Source organism: Porites lutea, chromosome 6 (assembly GCF_958299795.1).
Source record: "Porites lutea chromosome 6, jaPorLute2.1, whole genome shotgun sequence".
NCBI classification, from domain to species: Eukaryota; Metazoa; Cnidaria; class Anthozoa; order Scleractinia; family Poritidae; genus Porites; species Porites lutea.
This window is the reverse complement of record NC_133206.1, coordinates 21964418-21988603: the sequence shown is the minus strand read 5'-3', so window position 1 is coordinate 21988603 and position 24186 is coordinate 21964418. Positions and strand designations below refer to the sequence as shown.

The 24186-nt window shown below is 41.0% G+C and overlaps 3 protein-coding genes across 3 annotated transcripts in view; 2 read left to right on the top strand and 1 right to left on the bottom strand.

Moving 5' to 3' along the window:
• LOC140942021 (uncharacterized) overlaps nt 1–3252 on the top strand; it is a 36082-nt gene extending 32830 nt beyond the window's left edge. The window contains exons 10-12 of the mRNA XM_073391013.1: nt 314–342; nt 482–640; nt 1422–3252. Of these exons, the coding sequence (XP_073247114.1) occupies nt 314–342; nt 482–640; nt 1422–3181 (1948 nt within the window). The 3' untranslated portion in view covers nt 3182–3252. The remainder of the gene's footprint in view (nt 1–313; nt 343–481; nt 641–1421) is intronic.
• A 4787-nt stretch (nt 3253–8039) lies between these two features.
• Nucleotides 8040–18306, top strand: LOC140941406 (gamma-butyrobetaine dioxygenase-like). Its single transcript, XM_073390401.1, has 4 exons — nt 8040–8678; nt 12016–12121; nt 14140–14342; nt 16128–18306. The coding sequence occupies exons 1-4, from the start codon at nt 8170–8172 to the stop codon at nt 16459–16461; spliced, it is 1152 nt and encodes a 383-aa protein (XP_073246502.1). The 5' UTR covers nt 8040–8169; the 3' UTR covers nt 16462–18306.
• Nucleotides 18307–19956: 1650 nt separating this feature from the next.
• Nucleotides 19957–23926, bottom strand: LOC140942020 (uncharacterized). The gene is made up of 4 exons (XM_073391012.1): nt 23890–23926; nt 23217–23762; nt 22379–22579; nt 19957–21502 (listed from the first exon to the last, which is right to left on the bottom strand). The coding sequence occupies exons 1-4, from the start codon at nt 23924–23926 to the stop codon at nt 20796–20798; spliced, it is 1491 nt and encodes a 496-aa protein (XP_073247113.1). The 3' UTR covers nt 19957–20795.
• Between the last annotated feature and the right edge of the window lie 260 nt (nt 23927–24186).

Genomic DNA, 24186 nt, shown 5'->3' with positions numbered 1-24186 from the left:
TTGTTCAGTATGAAGGAGTACTTTTATTACAGAAATGGTTTAACATCGCCCCATGTACGTAAATCACCGAATCCGGAAGCCGGAAAAATTTTGTATGTGGAATCCTGAATCCTGGGCTTGGAATCCGGAATACAACTCAAGGACTGTAGAAGTCCTACTAAAGATTGGAATCCGGAATCCAAGTTCCAGTGACAAAGACTGGAATCCGGAATACACGGCATGGGATTCAGAATCCAAGACTGTCCTGGATTCACTTACATGGGGCAATTAAGAACTTTAACTAACATCCTGCTTTACGTTAACTTTCTTGTAGAACCACGTCTCCTCCAAGACCAATCGCAGGTAAATAGACCTGAAATGAACACTATCTTAAGCTCAAGTTCCTTTTCTTTTAATTTATATTAAATTACCTGGCTCTGGCTCCTTGGTTTTTATTTATGACGTCGTTCGAAGTATTTACATTAACTCTGCTTCTGTTTAGGGCGAAGGTTTAGAAATTCTGAATCAACCCAAGACTTGCTACGACGAGGCAAATCACTTGAGCGCCGAGTGTCCCTTGACTCCAATGAGAACCAGTTCATTGTGTCATTTAGAGTTGAGGACCATATGTCTGCCAATGTGAACCCAGTGCTGACCATTGGTGAGTACGGACGTCCCTCGTGCTTGATAGCCTGTGGCGTTGGAAAGAGAGAAACGAGAGAAACCAAATGGGCGCGCGAGAACGCACATTTTAAACGCCTTCTACCAAGGCTGCATTCCTGATTCATTCGTATATCTAGAGCTTTTCTTTCTCCTTTGGCGTTTTGAAAAATGCAATTGAGAAAGCGTTGAGTTATGAAGTTTTAGGTTTTGCCTGTGTATTTGTTACAAGACATCAAAATTTTCCTAAAGTAGCAGTTAAGGAGCACAAGAAATATCTAACGCCTATTCTTGAAAGGCCAAACTTATTGTTTGGCATTGTAGTCCTTAAATCTATGTTGCTCCCTTACGGTGATTTGCGTTCGTTTTGATCGCGCACGGTTGCTAAAAGCAATTGTTGCTTTGTTGAACTGTTTTGGAGCAGGCACACACATACGTGTTTTTATCATGCGCTGAGTTTTTAATTGCAAACTTGATTCCTCGGTTGTCTAGAGCCTTTTATTTAGCCTGCATAGCAAGGGCGGGGCTCTCGAGCTGACTCGCCTCGTATTTCTTGCCGCTCCATCTACAAAACGCTGGCCAATAAAACACTCTTGTGCGTCAAGTCACTCCATCTGCGCAGACCCTTTTTTTATTCTAAAAGCACTGAAAACTCCTTAAAGCTCGCTCTGATCGTCAATTATGTATGAAATATAGAACATTTCCTTTGATACCATGTTCTACGATCATTTTGATTGGTCATTACTACGTAAGTGAGTAAGGTTTGTTTATGTTTATTTCAGAACTTGAATCGATTCCTCCGCCCCTTCAGCACACAGATATTGTCCTTTGCGACGATTCGTGGCAAAGATCAGAGCCAGAACAAGCACTAGTATTTAACGTACAAGACTTAGATGACTTAAATGACAGCGGCATAGAAGAAGAGGCTTGCTATAGCCCAAGAAAATTTGCGAATGAAAATACGCAAAGCGGACTTAAACCCGTCCCTCTCTACGCAGTCGTTAATAAATCGTCTGTAGACAGAAGCAATGCTAACGTTACCACTGAGGGCCAGGCAACCGAGCCGTTCTATCATATTTTGGAAGGACCTGGGAATGATTCAGAAGCATCGGAGGAGAATTGGGATGAGCGAATCAAAACAGCAAGTTTTTATCAGTCTCTGATGCAGTGTAAGCAGGACATTCCTGAAGAGAAAAATGGGACATCCAATCAAGAAAATGTGCATGGTTTCACAGAAGGTCATGCCATGTCCAGGAATTCAATTTATCAGTCCCTTTCTCCGCCCAAGCGTGACGACGTGTCAAATGAGAACCTCGACTTGACTGAAGATGAATCAAACCGAGTAAAGAATGTTCAAAAGGAGTCTACAGGATTTTATCAACCTCTATTAAATAGAAGTGAAGGTCGATCCCGTTTACATCTACACAGTGATAGGCCCCGGTCAGTTTCAGGTGTATATCAGCCACTTAGAAGTGATTCTGATAATATTGAACCCCTCGTCAGGTGTTTCTCTGCCCCTGCACAGGAAAACCCAGGAAATGTTCATCCCATGCGCCCTAGATCTGGGAACGAGAAAGGTTTGTCAGAACCCATCTATCACACAGTAGACGATGATGATGACTCTGACCGTTGTCCACTGAATCTAGATGACCCAGGAAGTTCTTTCCCTTCTTCCGGGAGACGCACATCACGGGGAAGCCTTACAGCCCAGCAGAGAACAATCCACGAGCCATTATACATTGCAGTTCAAGTGACGCCCACACGATCAAGAAGAACATTCAACGGTAAGCAGGAGCCAAGGTATAGTCCATCACCTGTCCGCAAAAACGCCGCGACTCTTAAGCCAACTTCCAGAGGCCACCGGAGGAATTTAAGTGATGTTGGTCGGGCTTTCCCGATAACGGTCGGCAGTATGGGTGCTGACGGCAGAAGTCCGCCTGCTGTACATGAAAGATGCCCAACCAATCCGTTGCCACTGCGTCTCGGGCACCGTCGCAATAGGAGTGATGCAGGGCTCTGTCCAATTGATCTGAGTCAAAAGAATGCGCCAGAGCGGCCGACCTCAAGCGAAAGTAGTCTGTCAGCAACTACAATCCCTCAGGAATCAGGGGATACAAGCTCATCTGTTGGAAGACGAAGTGTAAGCCCATTGCCTCGCCATCCCGGGCACCGTCGGATCAGGAGCGATGCCGGGTTCTGTCCCGTTAATTACAGCCAAGGAAATGTTTCGCATCGCGGTGAGACATCTGCAAACGAAACTAAAGGCACTGGTGCTATTACTAATCCACGAGCTGAGGGTACAAGCCCACAGGACAAAAGACCTAGAGAAAGCCAGTTAGTTCGCCACATTGGACAGCACAGAAATAGAAGCGATATCGGGATCGGTACAGTGGAGCCAGGTCAAGGGAATGCATTGCGGCGAATGACTTCGATAAGCGATAGCGGGCTTCCACAAACACCAAGTCTTGGGTCCCCTGAAACTGGCGAATTTTCCAGATCTGCTACTGACGCAACACACTGTAGAGTTTATATCGGTCCATAACAGACTTACAGTTTTCAAGCGAAAACTAGTTATATCATTATTAATGTTCAATCGAATGAACGGGTAGTTGTATATGACGACGATTATCACAATTGTTCTTGTAAAATCTAAGGATAAAAGGGGAACCACGGGGAAGTATGTGTTGATTTCCTTATTTCGAGTTTTGAATAATTTAGTGTATATCTCCGCGATTTATGAGAGAATTTTTAGAAAAAAAAGTCTGGTTGGTTTGTTTCTAAAATAAGAATTAAGTTTAGAGTGCACATGCTCGAGATTTCTGACAGAACAGTGAGCGCGTGGTAGAGAATAGTTTACCCCACATTGCTCTGTTGTTACCCTCCAGGAAAAGAGTTCATAAGCGATTACATAAGCAGTATTCAAAAAATTAGTTTTGTTCATTTTTAATATTAAACTGAAACATTTTTACGTAATTATTTTCTATTTTAATAAATATAATAAGTTTGCAATGTTATAGTAAATAGCTGTCAAACTGATAGCTGTATATTTGATGATTAAATAGTTCGCCATAAATAAAAATCAACACAGCAGCAATGAACATGTCTAAAAACTGCAACGGTGTCCGTTTACCATACTATGAGCATTTCTGAACTGCTTTTTGCTATTTTTGGCTACCTTTAAGTTACGAATCTAAACATTTTCACATTTGCTTGATGTGCATCACTTTATAATATGACAATATTATAATGACTTCATATGACAGGAGAGTAAAGAATTACTTTCCGAAAACATAGCTATACAAGAATGATTTTGTATAGCTTACTGATATGGAGGCAGCTCCATATCAGGACTATAACTGCAATAGCCACAATGTAAATGTAAATACATCAGTTTGTGAATGTAAACACATTTTTACAAAAACTTGGACTGACCTTTCTTGAGGAAAAAAAATTCTGCAGAGAAGTGAGAAGGCAAAAAAAAATTCTTGCTGAACAAAAAACAACCACCCCGTCTCCCCCCCCCCCCCCCCCTCCCTCCTCTCTCTCTCCCCTAGCTTGCGAACAGCAGACGTATTTCCGGTCGTCGCTTCTCTCCGGTCCGGAAAGTTATTTTTCGGTGGGAGAGAGTCGACGACCGGAAATACGTCTGCTGTTCGCAGGCTACCCCTCCCCCCCCCCCCCCTCCAAAGTTAAATGGTCGGCCCCTAAATTGGAGATGGTCTCAAAAAGGGCAAACAGCTTTTGACCGACTGAAAGATAAATTGTCCAATTCACCAGTTTTGACATATTTTAGCACTGAATTGGCGTTCAAGATAGACACTATCACTATTTAAGTGAAGAAACGAAAAATAGCGCAACACTCTCAGTTTTCAAGTGCGCAGTAAAGCGCGAAATATATAATAGTTCGTAGCAATTTTTAGGACTACAATTTTTAGAATAGGTTAATTTATTTATTTGAATTAGTTTTTTATCATGATATTATTGTAATTTTTATAAGTAGTTTTTATTCGATTTCTAATTATTGTAAATTAAATCGGAAGAGCCACTGGCTGGAGATTTAATAAACTTACTTACTTACTTACTTACTTACTTACACTGGCGCGAGCAATTATGGTGTGGCTACATTGATCTCACACATCTATCCGAACGGCGAGGAACAACCGATAGCATTTGCGTTCCGTACGTTTAAACAAGAACGAGAGAAATCCTAAAATTGAGAAGGAGGTTTTCAGCATTGTTTTTGGCATCCGCAAATTTCAGCAATATTTGTACTGTTTGTATGGTCGCCGGAAATTCGTATTAGTCACCACAGGTAGCCCAAGCTCGAAATATGAGCATCGACGAGCATCGGCATTGTTGCGTAACATTCACAATACAAGGATTTGTATGGGAAAAAAAACCTATCGTTTCCGTAACCTTCGAAAATGAAGGATTTCAATAAAAAAAAAACAGCTTAACGTACTTAAAATGTGTGTTAAGTCTCCCCTGTGTGGTCCACAGGCCGATTTATGGCCGTTTTATGGCTTTTTATTTAAACGGTTTTCTCTCTATGTTACGCAACAATGCCGATGTTCGCCGATGCTCATATTTGGAGCTTGGGCTACCTGTGTAGTCACTGACCTCATTTGTTAGGACCTAAAACAGGAATTCAGACACCAGCCGCAGCGGGGATGCAGAGGTGGGCACTACATGTATTCACGACTCCTGTTATCAGTAGGATATAGAGTATCGATTAACGGATAAGCACACGAACGCTGATTGTTTGTCAAGATTACCATTGAATGAGCACGTCCGAAGTAAGAATGACGAGATTCATGAGATCAACCAGGTACAGACTGAATCTTTTTCTTCGGTCGAGCTCGTAAAGCGACACGCGTCGATCTAATTTTGTCAAGAGTGTTGGAGTATACTTTGACAGGCCGGACTGATGGCCAACCGAGCAAGAAGATGAGTCAATATTCTAAAGCCGCATTTCAACAAACGTCACGAACTGACGGTCGAAGAGAATTGTCTTTTGTGGGGAATAAGCGTAATCACTCCTCTACCATTGCGAGAGCGTGAGAGAGCGACTTCTTGACGAATTTAACACGAAGGTCACCCGGACATCGTGCGCATTGAGACGTTGTCAAGGACCCATCTGTGGTGGCCTGGAATTGACCAAAACATAGCGAGTACAGGTTGTAGTTGTTTGCAATAAGCCCCCGCAGGCACCTTTGCAACCATGAAATTGGCCTGAAACGCCTTGGCAAAGAGTACACGTAGACTTTGCAGGTCCGTCGGCATGAATACCATGAATAAGATGTTTATGGTTTTAGTGGATAGTCATTCAAAATGGCTTAAAGTAGAGTAGTAATGCCAAACGTAACAAGCGAAACAACAATTGAAAATCTTCGCAACATATTTGCTAGTTTCGGAATACCGGAACGCTTGGTTAACGACAACGGTCCCTACTTTTCATCGATTGAGTTTGCAGAATTCTCGAAACGAAAAGGAATTTTAAAAACACATATTGGTGACACCGTACAACCCAAGATCAAACGATCAATTACCTCCTTGTCCCATTCAATCGCATTACCCGGGGGCTTTCCACAAGTTGCTCGAAAATAATAAAGCGTGCAACCAGCGAACGTTCGGTAATCAAACCCAATCGAACTCCAATCGTTCGATTGACTTCGATTGTGTTCGGTAATCGAACTTAATCGAACTCACCCCAAAATTTTGCCAATCGAACATAATCTAGCCTGCGAAAACATCCGTTTCTCCTCGCTCTTCGTCACTGGGAACGTTTAGCGCGGATGTTTGTTTTCGCAGGTTAAACATAATGGAACATAAAACCAGTTTTATCTGGTTTTAACAAGGCGTCAAATAAGTTATGTATTGGCTTCAATACGCAAAGACGTCCCAGAGGGAGCAGGGGAGCTAATCACCTAATTTCTGCCTAAGGACAATATAAACCATGCTGACCTTTTATTTTGATGTTTATATAGGAAAAGTATTTCGCTATTTCAGTCGACTCCTGATAACTCGAACCCTCGCTAACTCGAACCTCGCGTCTTATTGACGTGTTGTTGGAGTATAGTTTACTAGTGGAAGCTGATGTTGATTGTCACAGGCTAACGTGAAGCAGCTTTTCTTCTCAAAACAGTAAAAAGCATGCTCTATTTAGGCTATCTTTTGTTACGTTACCGGTTCTGATTTACAATCTAGAAGTATCTTTTAATTTTCACTTAACATTTCTTCAATTAAATGTGATTAAAATGTTCACTGTGCAGTAAAAACTGTTTTTCACCTTTCTCTTGGCTATTTTCTTCGAACTCCCGATAACTCGAACCTTTTTTCGATTTCCCTTGAGGGTTCGAGTTATCGGGAGTCGAATGTATATTTTGGCCTTATTGTTATTTCTTTTACATTTACATTTGTAACGCGTGTTGTTTTTCAGTGCTCTAACAAAATCAAAATCGAACTAATCGCGTCGATTGAGTTCGATTGGTTCGATTGAGTTCGGTAATCGAACTCCTTCTTTTATTTTAAAAACAGTCGAACTCCACCGAAAAGTTCCAGTTCGATTTAGTTCGATTATGTTCGATTACCGAACCAATCGAACAACAATCCGACCGACTGGGTTCGATAGATTTCGATTGATTTTTGGTTCGCTTTTGTTCGATTGACTACGCCGTGCGTGCTACGCAGGCTAAGTAAGATCTAGCTGGCCACCCGGCTTAAAAAGAGAAAAGATGGGCATAGACCAATTCGCCCCCGGAATTCGGCTAACTCAATGTTGTACCCAATTCAAATTCTTTGGGAATAAAACGTTTTGTTTCGAGAATTTCCATATCATTTTTAAAAATGTGAATGCTACATTATATAATGCAAATACAATACACAAAGAATCTTAACCCCGGGAGATTTGAATTGGGTACAACATTGAAGGACGAGTGAGCGGAAGCTGGAACTCACGCAATCCTTTGGAAAGTTAAAGACGGGCCAAATGCTTTGTTTGTTTCTTTTTCTTAACTCTGTTGATAATATTCTCCGTTGGTACAAGTCATAGTTCATTGATTAGTTCATTTTTTTATCAGTACATGTAGTTCGGTGCAGTAACTTTATAAGTCGCATCCGTGTCCGTAGGGAGTCAATCAGACTGTCAGCTGACCGGGAGCCAGATAAACGAAATGATTTTTGTCGCTCGTCCTTTGAGCAACCAGTTTGACTCAAGTTTGCAGCCGGTATTTCTAGAATTACCTCAGTGGGACGTAAAAAGAAAGCCGGATCACGTAAGAACAGTCGTGAGGAGTTACGCCGGAACTTGAATTGTTTATTTGATCGATTTTCGACCACGCATTTCTCATGGCAATGCCCAGGGCAATGCTTTCTCGTATAAGAAGTGTTTGCAACTTTCACTCCACGATTAAGAGACAGCTAACAAGAAACTCGCCTCGGTTATTCTTTAAAACAAATTACGCTACTGCTGCTCTGTGGAAAACAAGTTCTTCGGCTGTTCAGAACGTTCACAAGAATGGCGACTCTCCGATGCTGCATGTGACCTGGAGTGACAATACATCAAGTCGTTTTCCCTTCGTGTATCTACGAGACAACTGCCAATGCCCAGAATGCTTCCACGAATCTTCTCTCCAGCGGAACTACGATTCCATCGCTCATCTGAACATGGAAATCCAGCCGGAGCGCGTCGATGTTTTGCAGAGAGGAAAACAGATTTCTTTGACGTGGCCTGACAAACATATCAGCGTCTTTAACTCGCAGTGGCTGCACGCAAGACGCCTTTTGGAAGAAAAAGATATAAGAGAGCGCCCGTCGTCGCTCCGCAAAGAAGGAGTGATTTTCTGGAACGCTGAACGGCTCAACGGAAGGATCCCGCGCCACGATTTTCAGGAAATCGTCGAAGACGACCTTAAGTTATACGAATGGCTTTATTCTCTGCATAGCTTTGGAATAGCGCTTGTGAACAATGTCCCTGTTGAGCCGGGCCAGGTCGACAAATTAAGTTCAAGGATTGGATTCGTCAAAACAACACATTATGGGTATGAAAATGACAAAAAAGTGAACATTATTACATTTAAGTTTATCTCTTACCGTAAAATTCCGAAAATAACCCCCCCCCCCCCCCCCCCATTAATATAAGCCCCCCAAACCGGTAACGCAAAAAACCCTCCGTTAAATCGCCGCTCCAAATATAAGCCCCCCGGGGGCTTGTACTTGGAAAATTGCCCTCAAATACAAAGTAAAACAAAGCAAAAACGGTAAATTTACTTCCAACTATAAGGTTAGCCCAATCGATTTTCAAACGCAAATTTCCCTCCATAGATAAGCCCCTCCAATAATAAGCCCCTCAAAAAGGGCCTTTGAAAAATATAAGGCCCGGGGCTTATTCTGGAATTTTACGGTATGTGAGCAAATCCTCATCTGTATGTGTGTGATCTAACAAAACCTTTCCCCACCACCGCCCCCAACCCCACACAACCACCACCACCACCCCCACCACTCATGCCTTTTGAACTAACTTTTCAGACTACCCTGATTTATTGTCAAAAACACTTGAATGTAGAATGAAGTCATAACAAACCGGTAAAATCAATAACTTGGTCTGCTCCTCATTAACATTTAACTCTAACAAGACTTGCCTTGTCCTTAAAACACATGTTACTGCAGAGTGGGAGGTCGCAGGTTCATTCCCCTGGGCCAGACCAGCACTCAGGGTCTTAACATAACTGAGAAAAGAAAGTACTGTTTTTACCATGCAAACTGCTAGACCTTTGTGTAGCTCAGATAACCATGTAAAATGGTGGTCCAGTCTCCTGTAGGAGATGTAAAATACACAATGTAGTGTCCCCAGTTAGGGACCGGTCATTATTTATGTGGGGGGGGGGGGGGGGTGGGGGGGATTTTTTTTGTTTTAGCATGAAAGAAAAAACGTGACCCACCTCTTTAAGCCCTTAGTTGATTCTTGACCCACCCCCATATAACTTTATATGAGAGGTGACCCACCCCCAACCCCCTTCAATCTATACCTCTATAAGGAGTTCCTGTTCACGGAACACAATCAGCATATCTTGTGGACCAGTGTCCTACTCTGCGGCCACTTCTTGTTGATGTGCCTTCTTGTATTGTTACAGTATGACTGTCATCATCTGATTTACTTTCGCTTTCACTGACCGTCTTCACTTTCATCACACAAAACAAGGTCATTGTCACTGTCACTCTCATCACTGTCCTCAGAAAAAGGAGCTCAATAGCTGACCGTCAAACTACCTGAGGCATGAACACCTAGACATCATTATTAATTTCATTAATCGATTATTGAAAAAATAAGTTTTGCAATATTCAAATCAAAACCAGTTAAAAAAAATTGCTTTTTTATTGAAGTCATTAAACAAAAAATAGTAATTCAATTAAAAAACAAATTTTCAAACTGTTTTTGATTTGAAAATTGGAAAAATTTGATCTCACTAAATTGAATAATGAATTCAATAATCCATTATTGAAACCAATAATGACTTCTAGCTGTTCACACCCAGGTAGTAAAAGTTCCCAGACAGTTATATTAAGAAAAGGAAGCATGCAAGCCTTCTAAATAGGGCCTATCTTTATTTATTGATATTTAGTGCCCACATCTTTGATTCTCCATACTTAGGTTGGATTGCTACATGTGACATCCAGTTGTGTTATATTTTATGTCCAGCATTGCATTAGAATTTATTTAGATCTTCCACATGAATTGTAGTGAGTGTGATTCTTTACAAAACACACAATGACCCACCCCCAATCATCATGAAATTCTCTTTTGGCCCACCCCTTTTCTCTAAAAAAAATAGGCCTGGCCCACCCCATGATTCCCCCCCCCCCCCCCCCCCACATAAATAATGACCTGTAACTTAGTACCCTTGTGCTAAACACAAAGACACTCAAGTGAAGTGTATTTTGAATATTTTTTGAGCACCAGTTTTACTGAGTCAATATTTATGCTTTATAGTAAGGCCAGGTCAAGAGTACACCAGTAAATTCCATTCATGAATTTATTACATGACACCCCTGAGTAATGTCATTTCTTTGCTCTCCATAAGTGAATGGATTCACTTGCCAGTAAGTTGAAATCTATGACAGCATGCATGTTGCTTTCTTTGTGAACTTAATTATACTGTATAATTTTATTCGATTAACCGCCCTGGGCGCTCATTAAATTTTTGGACCTTGAGAGTAGGCGCTTATTCGAGGCTGGGTGCTTAATTATTAAATTTTCACCATTCTCAGCAAGTGTAGTAGTATATTTTGCAACAAAACAGTAAATGCTAATAACAAAAAGTGAAGATGTAAGAAAGGAAGGTTTCTGTACAATACCCTGAAGAAAACTCCATCTGCGGGAGGGTCTCTTACTGATCTCTTATTGGAGTTTTTGTGGGAGGGAGTGGGGTGGGGTGGGCACTTATTGGAGGCTGGGCACTTATTAACTTTTTCTGCCGTTAGGATGGGCGCTTATTCAAGGTGGGTGCTAATTTGAGGTTGGGCGCTTATTCAAATATATACAGTATAAACATTTCTACCCATTAAAGTGTGAAAGATTTTTCAATCTGACTGAATGCAAAGAAGTTGTAGCCTAAAATTCCCTGCTTTAAATATGCATGCTGAAAAGCTGATCTGAAATTGACAGAGCAATGTATTTACCACAACAGCTATAAAGGATTCCGCTTTTAAATAATCAGTTCATTAAGATAATCTGTGTGGTACAGTATACTTATATGCTTGACCTTGGATGATTGTTATTAATACACTGTATGTGTGGGACTTAAGCTCTGATCAAGCTTTAACCAGTAAAACAAGTTTGGGGTGGAGGCCAGTTGGACTTATATTTTTCACAAGTTGCTGACTCAGCAATAATTATGACAGTTAAGTGCTAGTGGCCATTTTATTATTTTCACCTTAGATCATGTATACTGCATACACTGTATCCGGGCCAGTCTAGTACTTCATAAAGATTGAAATAAATAGATTAATAATAAATTATACAGCCATTGGTGTTAATTTTTTTAAAATAGAATGTAAACAGCAATGTTTGATCCATTGTGATCATGGGTGGATTAAAGGACATCCACACACTCCCCTCCAACCTTAAATATTTTTGTACAATTTTATAGTTTCAGTTTTAGTACTTTTTAAAACATTCTCTTACAATTCATCCCTCAAAGCCTTTGCTTTGAACACACTTAACCTCAGCACATTCCTCCAGCATTTAAAAAAAAAAGACTATTTCAATGACCCTGGTGAATGTTTTTCTTGAAGGGAGGGGCAGGGTGGGAGGACAGGGCCAAGCCCTTATCCAGCCCTTCAGCTAAGTTAACTACATTTTTGTTATTATTTTCACAGCCATGGATTTGTTGTTCATGCTAAATTTGATGCGAACAACCTGGCTTACACATCACACAATCTCCCGCTCCATATTGACTTGCCTACATATGATTATCCTCCTGGGGTAAGTTATAATCTATTAGGGATTTGGGGGGCCTCCTAAAATCTGTAATAGGCTGTGAGCAAGCTCTCCAATTATATAGGTGAGGGAAGTGAACTGCAAGAGAACAATTTTGCGAGAGCGGGGAAGCCCCATGTTCCCGTCCCTCACAAGCTCGTTTCCTTTCATGTGCAGCTCATGGGATATGCATGACTTCTTACGACTCCCCCAAATAGAGAGCTTGCTTGAAGGCTCTAGCCTCCCACGCAGACATTCTTAGGGATTCATCATGTGTTCCTGGCCCACAATCTTCTGCTGAACCGAAAGATAAATAATTCCTTTCTCATTGTTCGCAAATATCAGCTGGAGATCACATGCAGATTATCGAGAGATCCAATTGGTGCTGTTTAAGTCAAAGTGTTGACAAGCCAAACACATACGTACAAACTCTGTAGAGTGTGATACATGACCAAAGATTTTTGCTCCGGACGAGAATCTAGGAGATGAGCGATAGTTTGTTGTATATTTCTCTCTGTAAAGGCTGGATTAGATGTTGTTTGCTCATAAAGTTGTTCTTTGGGTGATGCAACGGCAGAGTTACCTTGTAAGACTGAACAAAAGGCAGAATTTTTTTCACACGTTGTTTTGTAGTAAAGCTGACTTCCGTTCAGCAAATTTAACCTCCCAGGTAATTTTTTTCAATGAGATTGTGAGAGTAGCCACTAGTAAGAATGCTTGTGTGTTAACTGAGTAGTTTGTTCTAAAACTGTAAGGTCTTCACCTTCCATGAGACCTTTCTGATCTTTTCTGGGGCTATTAGTCAAGCACAAAATTTCTTAAGGTCCAAAGTGCACTTCTCAGATCTGGAAGTCTGCTGTGATTGGTCTGCGTTTTTATTCGCTCAAGTCTGCAGACGTTCATAGGGCAGGAACATGTGACGAACCCCTAAGAACGTCTGCGTGGGAGGCTAGCAGGCTCAAGCTTTAAGAACTATGTTATTCTCTGTGAGCTGGGATATTTCCATTTTTAAGAGCTGAGTTGGGATCAACTTGCCCCTATATAATTACCAGTACTTGATGCTAATGTAGCGTCCCCCACCACCACCTCAATCCTCAATGCTACTGATTATGTACAGGAAGCTAATGCATAGATCTTTCTCACTGTGGTAATTGAGGTATCAATAAACAGACCTTCGCAGTTCACTCAGCTGGATAAGGGATGCAGGGGCGGATACAGGATTTTTTTTTAGGAGGGGTGCACTCGTCTCTTGCTCTACTTCAACACCAATAAACCAAATAGTTTTTGCAGAATATTTTTGTTGTATTAGAAAACCGCAGGTCATCTCAGGGGGGGGTGCGCACCCCCTGCACCCTCCCTCTAGATCCGCGCCTTGGATGGCATACTGAGGGAAGAGGTTGCAGGCTTTTTAGGCTTCTTTGATAAGGAAGATAGACCCACCTGCCCCTTACCTCACAACCCTGGAACATAATCATAATATATCAACTATGGGATGTTAAAGAACCCACACACTGGTCTTAGAGAGTAAAGAGCATAGTCTCTGCATTAGGGTCTCAATTTCAAATTCACGTTACAGGACATTGATAACTTATTACTTCATTTATTGTTAACTGCGCCACAAACAGTCTGGCAAGAGCCCCTGAAACAGACCAAAAAAATAAAGTAACTGTTGTAAATCATCCCTGAAAAAGGGCTGAGCTGGGAATGGATAATTGAATTTACAATAAATTTAAAAAAGAGAGATTCTTTGTCACAGAATATTGTTATAAGTAGCTTCTAATAATAGGTTCAGGACTGATTATACATGTACTGTGTTTGTGCTGAACCTAGCAATAATGCTGAAGAACTATTAGTCTTTGCTTTCACCCATTAGCTTTAGATCAAGCAAGTGATGTTCAAGGTTTAACTCAACTGGGCTACAGAATGTTGTAAATTTGGTTCTGAAAACCTTTTTCTGGAGAATGTACATGTAATTATTGTATTATGTTGAACTCGACTATAATCACTTTTCTTTATTTACACAGGCTCAACTTCTTCACTGCATTGAGCAAGCAACAGGTGAAGGAGGAGCAAATCAGTTTGTTGATGGATTTTACATCGCAGAGGTGTTAAAAGAAGAGGATCCAGAAACATTTGAGCTCATGGCAACCACAAGATTTCAGTTTGTTGACATTGGGACGGACGTATTCGGTGATTTTCACCAAAAATATACAAGACGTGTTATAGAGTAAGTGACGCAGTCCAGTGCAGTTGCTTGTTAGCGCTGTTTTCACATTAAATTGGTAAATTGAGTAAATACAGTCAATCCTTCCATTAGCGACCACCCAGAATGTGAAGATGTAGTTGCCACCAAAATTATTGACTGGCTGAGAAACAATGATAATGGGCATATCAGATCGTATAGGCCTGTTAATACTGGGACATCAGGAGGTGTGCCCCAATATCTATGCCTTACTTTCCATCCAAATTGCCTAATAAACACAAAGGCGGTGTACGGTACAGTGATTTAGCTTACACCAAGCAGAGGCCTCATGGACTTGTTAAAGAGCCTCAATTTCACACTGGCTAAAAGTACAGAACCTCTGGTACAGCTGCAAGTGGCCACCATCTTGGGTACACTGTACTCAAAGAGGTTCTATTTGCATTGATTTACAAACATTGTTATTCTTGTCAGCCAGGACTATTAACTGGCCACTTAATTTGTGGTTCTTGAAAACATCTACAGTGTACACCTCCTCCCACCCCAAACACCCTTGTTCTATGGAATTATTAGAATTCCCCCAGGGGAGGGAAACTTATAGGCCAAAGGAATTATAGTACGAGCCTAAATTCTTATTTCCAGAGAAGAGGATTGTTCAAACTAAAGAGTTCTTCACTGAATGTAGGGGGCATATTTTCCGCCACAACACGGAAAAGGGTTAAATGTCTATGGCTGTTGGTGAAACTTATGGGGCGAGGTGGGGGTAGGGGAAGGGGGGGGGAGAAAGGGAGGGGTATTGGTGAGTTCCCCCCCCCCCCCCCACCTCGCGCCATAAGTTTCACCAACAGCCATCCAGGTTTAACCCTTTTCCGATTTTTACGTGATGTTTACTCATGGCCAGAATTTAATTTCACGCACGCGCGGTAGCAGTGGACCCTTAGAAAAAATTCCAACAGAAAGCAATGAAAATTTTACAAAGAAACAATAATTTGCGATACAGCATGTCGTGCGATATACCTGAACACAAGGTTGCGATTGAGGTTGAAAGTTAAGATCTTAGTTTTGACAAACTTAAACTCCTACATTCAAATCTTGAGCTTCCCAGAATGGAAATAAAAATAAGAAAAATTTACCTGCGTCTTCTATATAATTGTAAATGGAGCACTGCCACCTTGATTAACCTCTTTTCTTCAGTGACAATTCCGCTGGGAAACTCTCAGAGGTTGCGATTAAATCTTCATGTACAAAGTCTTATCTTTCTATCGAGAGTTTTTTTGTCCACTGAAAAAGCATATTCTTCCTTCCCACGTTTAAAGAATTTGGAGTTAATTCTATTTATGAATACGCTTCTACTACACGGCTTAAATCCAAGATCTTCGCTCTACAATATCTCGGCCAAAAATCATCTAAATTGTCTCTAAAACCTCTTGTTCGGAAACTTAATTCTTGAGTTTTCGTCGCCAGTTTTGGTTGTGGCAATATTCTTTATCAGCGGCTTTTATTTGACCATAAACCGCTATGTATTTTACCCCTCGAACTTTCCGAACATTATGAGCCCGGGAATCACAGTAAAAACCAGCGGTTAAAACCATTGCGAAACAGTGTGAATGTAAGTCGCGCAAAATTTGGCGAGCGCGGTTTCTGGACATATTGTTAATCTGTGGTTAAAGGACAGGTTAAGGTATTCTTATGTTTGTTGTAGTTTCAGTTGTAACGAAAGAAAAGTATCCTTTGATGATATATGATATTTCAAGAATATACTACATTGCTCAATATTTCATCTGTAATTTTGTTGCTTTATTATTCTTACAGATTGGATGAAAATGAACAAATCGTCCGTTTTATTTTCAACAATCATGTCCGCGATTCTGTCATGGCATTCTCGCCGGAGAAAGCTGTCCAATTATATGAAGCCTGGCTCAAGGTCGGCAGAATGCTGAGACACCCAAGCAATCAAATTGATTATAAGCTGTCACCCGGCGAAATGATATCGTTCAATAACACTCGTGTGTTGCATGGACGATCGGCTTTCAGGGTCACTGAAAAATCCTCCCGCTTTCTGCAAGGGGTGTACCTTGACTGGGATCTCATTTATTCACGAATGAGGGTTTTGGCCAAACATTTTAACATTCCATTTGGAATCTGAGAATAATATACAACTATCCCCCGACGGGGAGGTGAATAGTGCTGCATTTATACCTAGGCGCGAAGCGTCGAGGTATATATCTAGCGCTATGAGCCGACCCTGAGAGGGACAGTTGTTGTAGTATTTATCAAATCAGTTGGATAAAAATCAAAAAGGAACTTCTTGTAAAGAAAAGACGTCACTTTGTTAGAGTATGTTTACGTACGTTTCAACTGACAGTGTTTCGGGGGTCATTTTTTTTACGATTTTGTTGCAAATTCAGCGAGGAAAATTTTTTTTTCTACCGAGCAGTAAACAGCGACAAGCCAAATTTTGTCTCTTTCTTAGTATTTTTTGGCGCAGCTGCTTCAGTTACCTCTAAAATTTCATCTTTCGAAACGAGAAGCCATTTTGAATCCCGTCCCAAAACAGTGAATATCCAAGGATATTCCGAGTTACTGGAGCCAATCAGAACGCGCGAAAATTGCTATCCACTGATTTGGTGAATACTAATAAACCCTAGACTATGGAATTTCACTTTGTCAAACTCTGAAAATCAGATGGTAGCATTTTAGTTAAAGGATAAATACCATTCCACTGAAACGGCTCTTCTGTCACTGATGACCTATTAAAAGCTATGGATGAAAAGAGAATCTCAATATTGGTGTTGATGGACATGTCAAGAGCCTTTGACAGTATAAGCCATGACTTGTTAGTTAAACTTCGAAGCCTTGGTGTGTCTCCATCAGCGCTGCAATGGTTAAAAAGTTACCTAAAAGGAAGGTACCAGTACGTTCGTATTGGGAATGTGGTTTCGCTGTCTCTCTCAGTTGATTATGGAGTTCCACAGAGGTCCATTCTTGGCCCCATTCTGTTTACTGTTAAAATAAATGATTGAGTAACATGTACCTAAACTTTGTCGAACTGCTTGTTACTTTGATGATTCTAAACTGTACTTTAAAAGTAATGAGCTATGTAACGCAGTCTCGTCAGTTAACTCTGATCTAAACGAAATCTGTAGGTGGTGCTGTCACAATTCACTGCTTATGAATTCAGATAACACTAAAGTTCTCGTGGTAGGCGTGCCGCAATTGCTACAACAGTTACGTGACTTTACAATAACACTTCGGGGAAAACCAATATCATCAACACCTGTAGCAAAGAATCTTGGAGTGTTTTTAAATCAGTGCCTCTCCTATGATGAACACATACGTTAGACTGTTGCTAGTTGTATGAACAAACTGATCCAGATCAATAGAATTAAGCATTTACTTGATAAGGAAACACTTTTATTAATCATTAATAGCTTTGTTTTTAGCAGGCTGTTTTATTGCTCCTCAGTTCGGATCAATACCTTGGCGATTAACATCCATAAGTTTCAGCTTGTTCAAAATTTTGCAGCCGGGATTATCTTGGGACTCCGCAAATATGACCATATCTCTGCAGGTCTAAGATCACGTTGATGGCTAAATGTCAAACAAAGACTTAAGGTCAATGATGTAGTTATGATGCATAAATGTCTCAAAGGTCTGTCAGATAAATTTTCAACTCGAGCTATTGTCCATGATAGACAGACAAGATATAGAGATAGCCTCGATATTCCATCTTGTAGAATCAATGCTGGTCAACGCGCTTTTTCATTACCGTGGTGTGAAAACATGGAATAATTTAAGTAAAGACTTAACGGATATCATAGATACTAATGTTTTTAAGAGACGTCTAATTAATGAACGATTTGTAACATGAACTAGGTTAGTTTGTACAAAGTTACTATTTAGTTATTGTTGTACATAGTTTTTTTTTTAATTAAATAAATAATTAATTCATTTTCCATTTAATTTAATTATTTTATTTTGATATTGATGGTGAAAAGCCCTTTTTAGGAATGCTCAATAAAGTGTATGTATGTATGTATGTATGTAGGATGGTCCCCAGTGGGGTTCTTCAATCCCGTAATCCCGACCCTAATGTTCGCCCAATTCCGTAATCCCGAGGGTTATTTTGAACATCCCGCAACCCACGCTACTTTAAATCTCAAGTCCTGCCCCCATTTAGCTTTGAAATCCCGAATCCCGGCCTTCAAATAAGGTTACTCCCGGATCCCGAATAACCTATTGAGGACGGTCTTTAACCCATTCACTGCCAAACGTGGGCAAAGGCAAAATTCGACAAAAAAATCCCAAATTTCATTTTGTAAAATTTTAAAAAAAGAAGTAGCACCATGTGAAAGTACAGTTAGAAAGGAATCATTTGAATGGTCACTCCATAGGATTTCGTCCACAGACTGAAAAGTTAGAGCTATCAGCTACCTTGCAAAACTCCATTACTCACTCTGGCAGTGAAAGGGTTAAGTAGTGTACAGAAAAGGTTTCGTTTGAATCGTCCTACTCAAACTCCACAGACTGAAATGTTAGAACGACCTTGTCGGTGCAATTACAGCTTCGGAGCCTTAATTTGAATGGACACACTTTAAGAATCGGTTCGCAGAACCACCTTGTACAGTATTGAATGATCATACTGTAGGATTTTATCCACCGACTCAAAAGTTAAACTCACAATTATACAAAGTTATAAACGCTCCCAAAACGTGATACTGCAGAATCGAACTAGGTACTGGTGATCCAAAATTCAGTTTGACTTTACAGGATTTGAAGAATTTAAAGCACAGGTAGACCAGGGGTACTCTCCGGTAACAGCGATTAAAATGCACATGATATGCATGCTTCTACACATAGAAATTTCCCGTCTACTCTTTGTTTTGTTGGCTTCGTGGTTGTAATAAAACTTTTTCACGTGCGATAAAGTTGTTGTTGTTGCTTTTGAGTAACACATGAGAATCTGAAGGGCCCTAAAGCATTTTTCAAACTTCCGCTTCCGTGTTACCAAAAATTCATCGATAGCGTTGAGTCCGCTATACTACGTTTTGACCAATCGAAATCCGGATTTTGCGATCCAAAATTTGATTCTCTGTTCCATTAAGGACTAAAACAATCTAAGACTGCAATCTGAACGATCCACCTTCGCACTTGGATCGTTCAGATTGGTATCTCAATCTACTTTCAGATTTGTACTCCATTTAACGAAACTGCTTTTCGATTGCAAGATCGTGTTCGTTCATCGATAAATTAAGCACGTCGGATGAAGGTTAGTTCGGGCAAACGCTAAAGGATTATAGTATATTAAACTTAAGTTCCCCCATAACGAAGCGAAAACGCTTGCGTTTTCTCGCCGTAAAACTATAGTGTCCAATGTGTGGGTGTGTTTAGAAGGTACGCGCTTCTCAGCACTTGTCTATTCGTAATTGTCTTCTGAATTTCCTTGAATCAAAATTCCAGATAACTTTCAGTTGACGACTCGTAGTATGAACCAACACTAGTTAAAGAGGTATTTTTCTTTTCATTTCTCCACGAGAAGACGCTTAATTCAGCGCAAGAAATAAAAAAAACGATGTGTTGAAATTGAATACGAATACTTTTAACAGTTTTAATTTTCAATTGCACATTTTCATTACCTATTTTAGCTACAACTAAAAACTGAAATATCGGTTACAAACATTTTTAAAAGTTTTTAATTTTTAATCGTACATTTGCTTTCAGTACTCCTTATTTTTCTTGTAATTGTTGTATGCACGACCCCACGCAATGCTGATCTTTTCATCTTGCTAAGATAAAGTTCTTACCTTACCTTACCTAGAAGAACAGAGCAGCAAGCAGCTACAGTATGGATCAATCTTATTTCAGATTTTTGTTCCGGCTAACAGGAAAATCCAAACAATCTGGATTGTCTAAGCCCGAAAAACGTTTGGCTAAAAGGAATGCAATAAAAAAGACGGGTATCGGCTCATAAGCTCGATCGAGGGTGGGTGCCTCGCCAAATGTAGGGGAGGAGCTGGGGGTGTGTTTCCATAGCACCAGTGGTACTTTGATCTATTCTTGCCATTTAAAGCTTACAAAAACGCCGGCATTCACTCTTCTGTTGGTAAGATAACAAACTCCCTTTTGGCCCTGTGACCCCCTCGCAAGCTGTAAAACTCCGTTTGGAAACTTAATATTCCTTTTTCGAACGCCTTTTCATGTGATTCCGCCCAGTTTGAGCTGTTTTTGTTTAACTGCAAGGCGGAAAGGTTGCCCGTCTCCAAAGTAAACCGCATCAGTTTGGACGTGGTCCAAGAAAGAAGCGGACCTCGGGTGATGTCCTTCACTTAAAATCACCTGGGACAAACAATCTGCCATAGATATCGCTTAATTCTTTACAGATCTGTACATCAATTTAGTCATAGTTACTGTATTTTAACCGACAGAATATTTAAGAGTCTCTCCTATCAAGAAGGCCACATTGTCTCCTCTTGGTTCATCTTACAATCGGCCTGGGTGTGTACTTGACCTGACAGCGTGCACCCCTAAGTATGGAGCAGAAAGAGAGCCAACTGCCTCTGCAGTGGCTGAGTTTTCGTAAGCTTCTGGTCGAGCTGGAGCAACGAGTCTCGCAGCCGCCGCAGCTAGTGACGTCGCAATATTACCAGGCTGCGGCTTTCGGTTGATCACCGCCCTACCAACTGCAACAGGCGCCCGCGTAACCAGCGGATACCCATTGCTTCGCATCATATGCTCTGTCAAAGCGAGGCTAGCTTGTTGCTGAGGAATGTTGTTTCTGTAGTAAACTTGGCCAGGAAATCGTGCTGGGTTTGGCGCAGTCACTACCGCGCGTTGCATTATGGGCATTTGTGCCCGCGATACTAACGGATTTGCACGATGATATGGCAACCGGCTTTGAATGATACCTCGGACTTCTCCAGGAAGATTCCTTTGGGGTAGGTGGTAGGGATAGCGATTGTAAGTTCTAATGGGCACACTGCCAGGGATAAGAGCTCTAGCTTGTTGGTGAAACTCGTCGCGTTGTCTTTTTACCTCACCGTATGGTTTCAATTGAAGAGGATCTGGTGATTTCCTCTCAGCAGCAGGAATTCCGTGGGCATCAACGTTATAGGTGCCATATTCATTAGGGCCCATAATGGTCGTTGTGATATAATACGGTGCCTGAATATTTGATCTGTTTGGGCCCCCTACGAAAAAGGGACAAAAGTGGTAGGTAATTGGCTCTGCGATAGAGCTATAAACTTGTGGGATGATCTGTTAATTAACTGTATAAAGCAAAGTAATGCTCAGACCTAGCTTTCATCCTATTCTTAAATTTTCATCTAAAGACTAGAACCAATTTGTACATCATTAAGAACAGTACCACAGACGTACTGCTCACTAACGTTCACTTGAATGATCACATCGATTTTATCCACAGACTCAAAAGCATTGTCTCAGGTAATATAACAAATTGCGAACTTGTAGCAGACCTGCTGACACCTATTGCGGACCTACTTCGTAACTGGGACCAGGGTCCTCAATTCAGTGCAAAAAAGATGAAAAAATCGGCGAATGAAGCGAACCGAACGGTAGTCTGGGGAGGGAAAGCACTGCCTTTTCCCCTCCCCCAGTTCACCGCTCGGTTTCGCATCGCTCGCCGATTTTTTTGCTGTTTCACCCAGTCTTTTGCCTTTTCTCCCCACTGCGGGGCCTAGTCCCAGGCTATTGACCTAATAACATAGCGGGTTTCATGTCTATTGGAAGATGGAACGACAAAAAGGAAATGCAGTCTAAAATACCACACGTTACTCTCGAAACGAAGATACAGTGGAGCCCCGATATAACGAAGTGCCAAGAGACTGGCAAAATTTGTTCGCTATAACGAGGTTTCGTTATATTGAGGTTCTTTTCCATATATTTTACTATTACTGGGGTAAAGAAAATCGTTCGTTACACCGAGGACTTAGTTATATAGAGGTTTGTTACATCGAGATTTCACTATATTATTTTAATAATGATATAGATTAAAAGTGAAAAAAGGCTAAGTTATTATCGTCGAAAATAAGTAGCGCTTAACATACCAAGCATTTGCTGGGCGGTTGCGGAAGAATGCTGGGGTCGGATTTCATTACCAGTAACTTGACTTCGCACGGGGATAGCTAGTGGTCGTGTACGTAAAGTTGTATGACCATAAGAGTTGGGCCGCTGACCAGCCACTGGGTAAGCGGAAGCTATTTTCTGAGCTGGTATGGAGCGCATGTACGGAGAGATGTTTGGTGAATCTGATAGGAATACAGAAGCGAAACTTAGTAGGAAGGGTGAATGCACATAGGTGCAACTCCTTATGCACGGGATGTTAGTTAGTTAGTTAGTTTGTTTGTTTGTTTTTATCGCAGTGTTACTTTCTTCAGCCTACTCATAGTAAATATGGCATGTGCATCAAGTAGTGAATCGAATACGTAAAAAAGACAACCCACAACTATTGTGTGATTTCCAGTGAAGGGTAGCTAAGGGTGTGTTCTCTAAAAGAGTGTCTGTCTTAAGGTTCAGATTTTACTTCAAATTAAAAAAAAAAAAGATCAATTGCAGATAAGAGGTGAGGCATTTATTTTTTTGCTTAACCATAGTTGTGCCCATGTCAGGGAATCCGGATTCCAGAATACGGGAATTTTAGATGGTGAAGTCCGGAATCCTGAGCTTTGGAATCCGGAATACAGCTAAAGGAATCCGGAATCCCACTAACGATTGGAATCCGGAATCCAAGTTCCACTGACAAAAAATCCGGAATCCAGTGCCTGGAATCTGGAATCCACAGCTTGGAATCCAGAGCATCCAAGACGGTCTTGGATTCCGTCACAGTGGGCGACATGCTGAAAAAAATTACACTCTTGGCCGTGAACACTTCTTCTATCTACTTACATGTTGAAGTTTGTGGCGCTTTAAAAGTTCCATACCCAGCTGTTCTCTGTGCAGTAAAGTAACTTTTTGGGGTTACCTGCGGGCTTTGAGCCGCGTACCGGTTAGCCAGCTGTATATTCTCTAGCCCTGATCCAGAAAAGCCTGTTGAAACCGGTTGAGTATGACTGGCAAAACTTGTTTTAGGCTTGTCCACCGCTTTCTGTTGTTCTTTGGTTAAGTTCTCCGCAGCGTTGAGTGGTTTGTTTATTTCCTGCTGCTTATGCCTACCGTCCGTAGTGAATTGCTTTTCGGGCCTTTCAGCTAAACCGGAACTTTCCTTGGTAGTCATAGCAACCGAATCTTGAGCCGATCCTTCTCCGCTTCCACTTCCACTGTCTTGTATAGCAGAATCCAGGAAGTTAAACAGTCTCTTCACGCCGTCTTTCCTCTTTTTGTGTTCCGGAATCTCTGACTTTTTGGCATGAGGCTCAGTGGTCAAGTGACCACCTTTAACCGGAAGAGCATGAATTCGTTGGTAAAGCCACTGGGGCGAAGGACCTGCTAAAACTAAAACGGTACAATTAGTGATAGGAAGCGCTGCGCAAAGATTACAAAAGGCGGGAGCAACGTAGTACAACTGTTACAAGGGTCTCTAATTTCTCTGAGCCAGGTTAGCGGCATTCGCGGTTAACACCTGATTGGTCCTGTTTTGGTTCGTTGATAACCTTCATTCCTCGACAACGGTCAGTGGAACAATTGAAAAATATTCAAATTGTTTTATTGATTTTTAAAGTCAAGGGAGAGTAATCTTTCTTCTCTCTTGTTAAAGTTATCAGTATTAAATAAAGCACCCTAGATCTTAGGTCTTTTGGGAATATTACGGTAAAATAAAATAGAAATATAGTATAATGTGCTTACCCAAACAAATTGAAAGTCCACAGAGTAGAAAAGAAGAAATTAAAAGATGGCGTTGCATTGCTGTCTTAGCTGA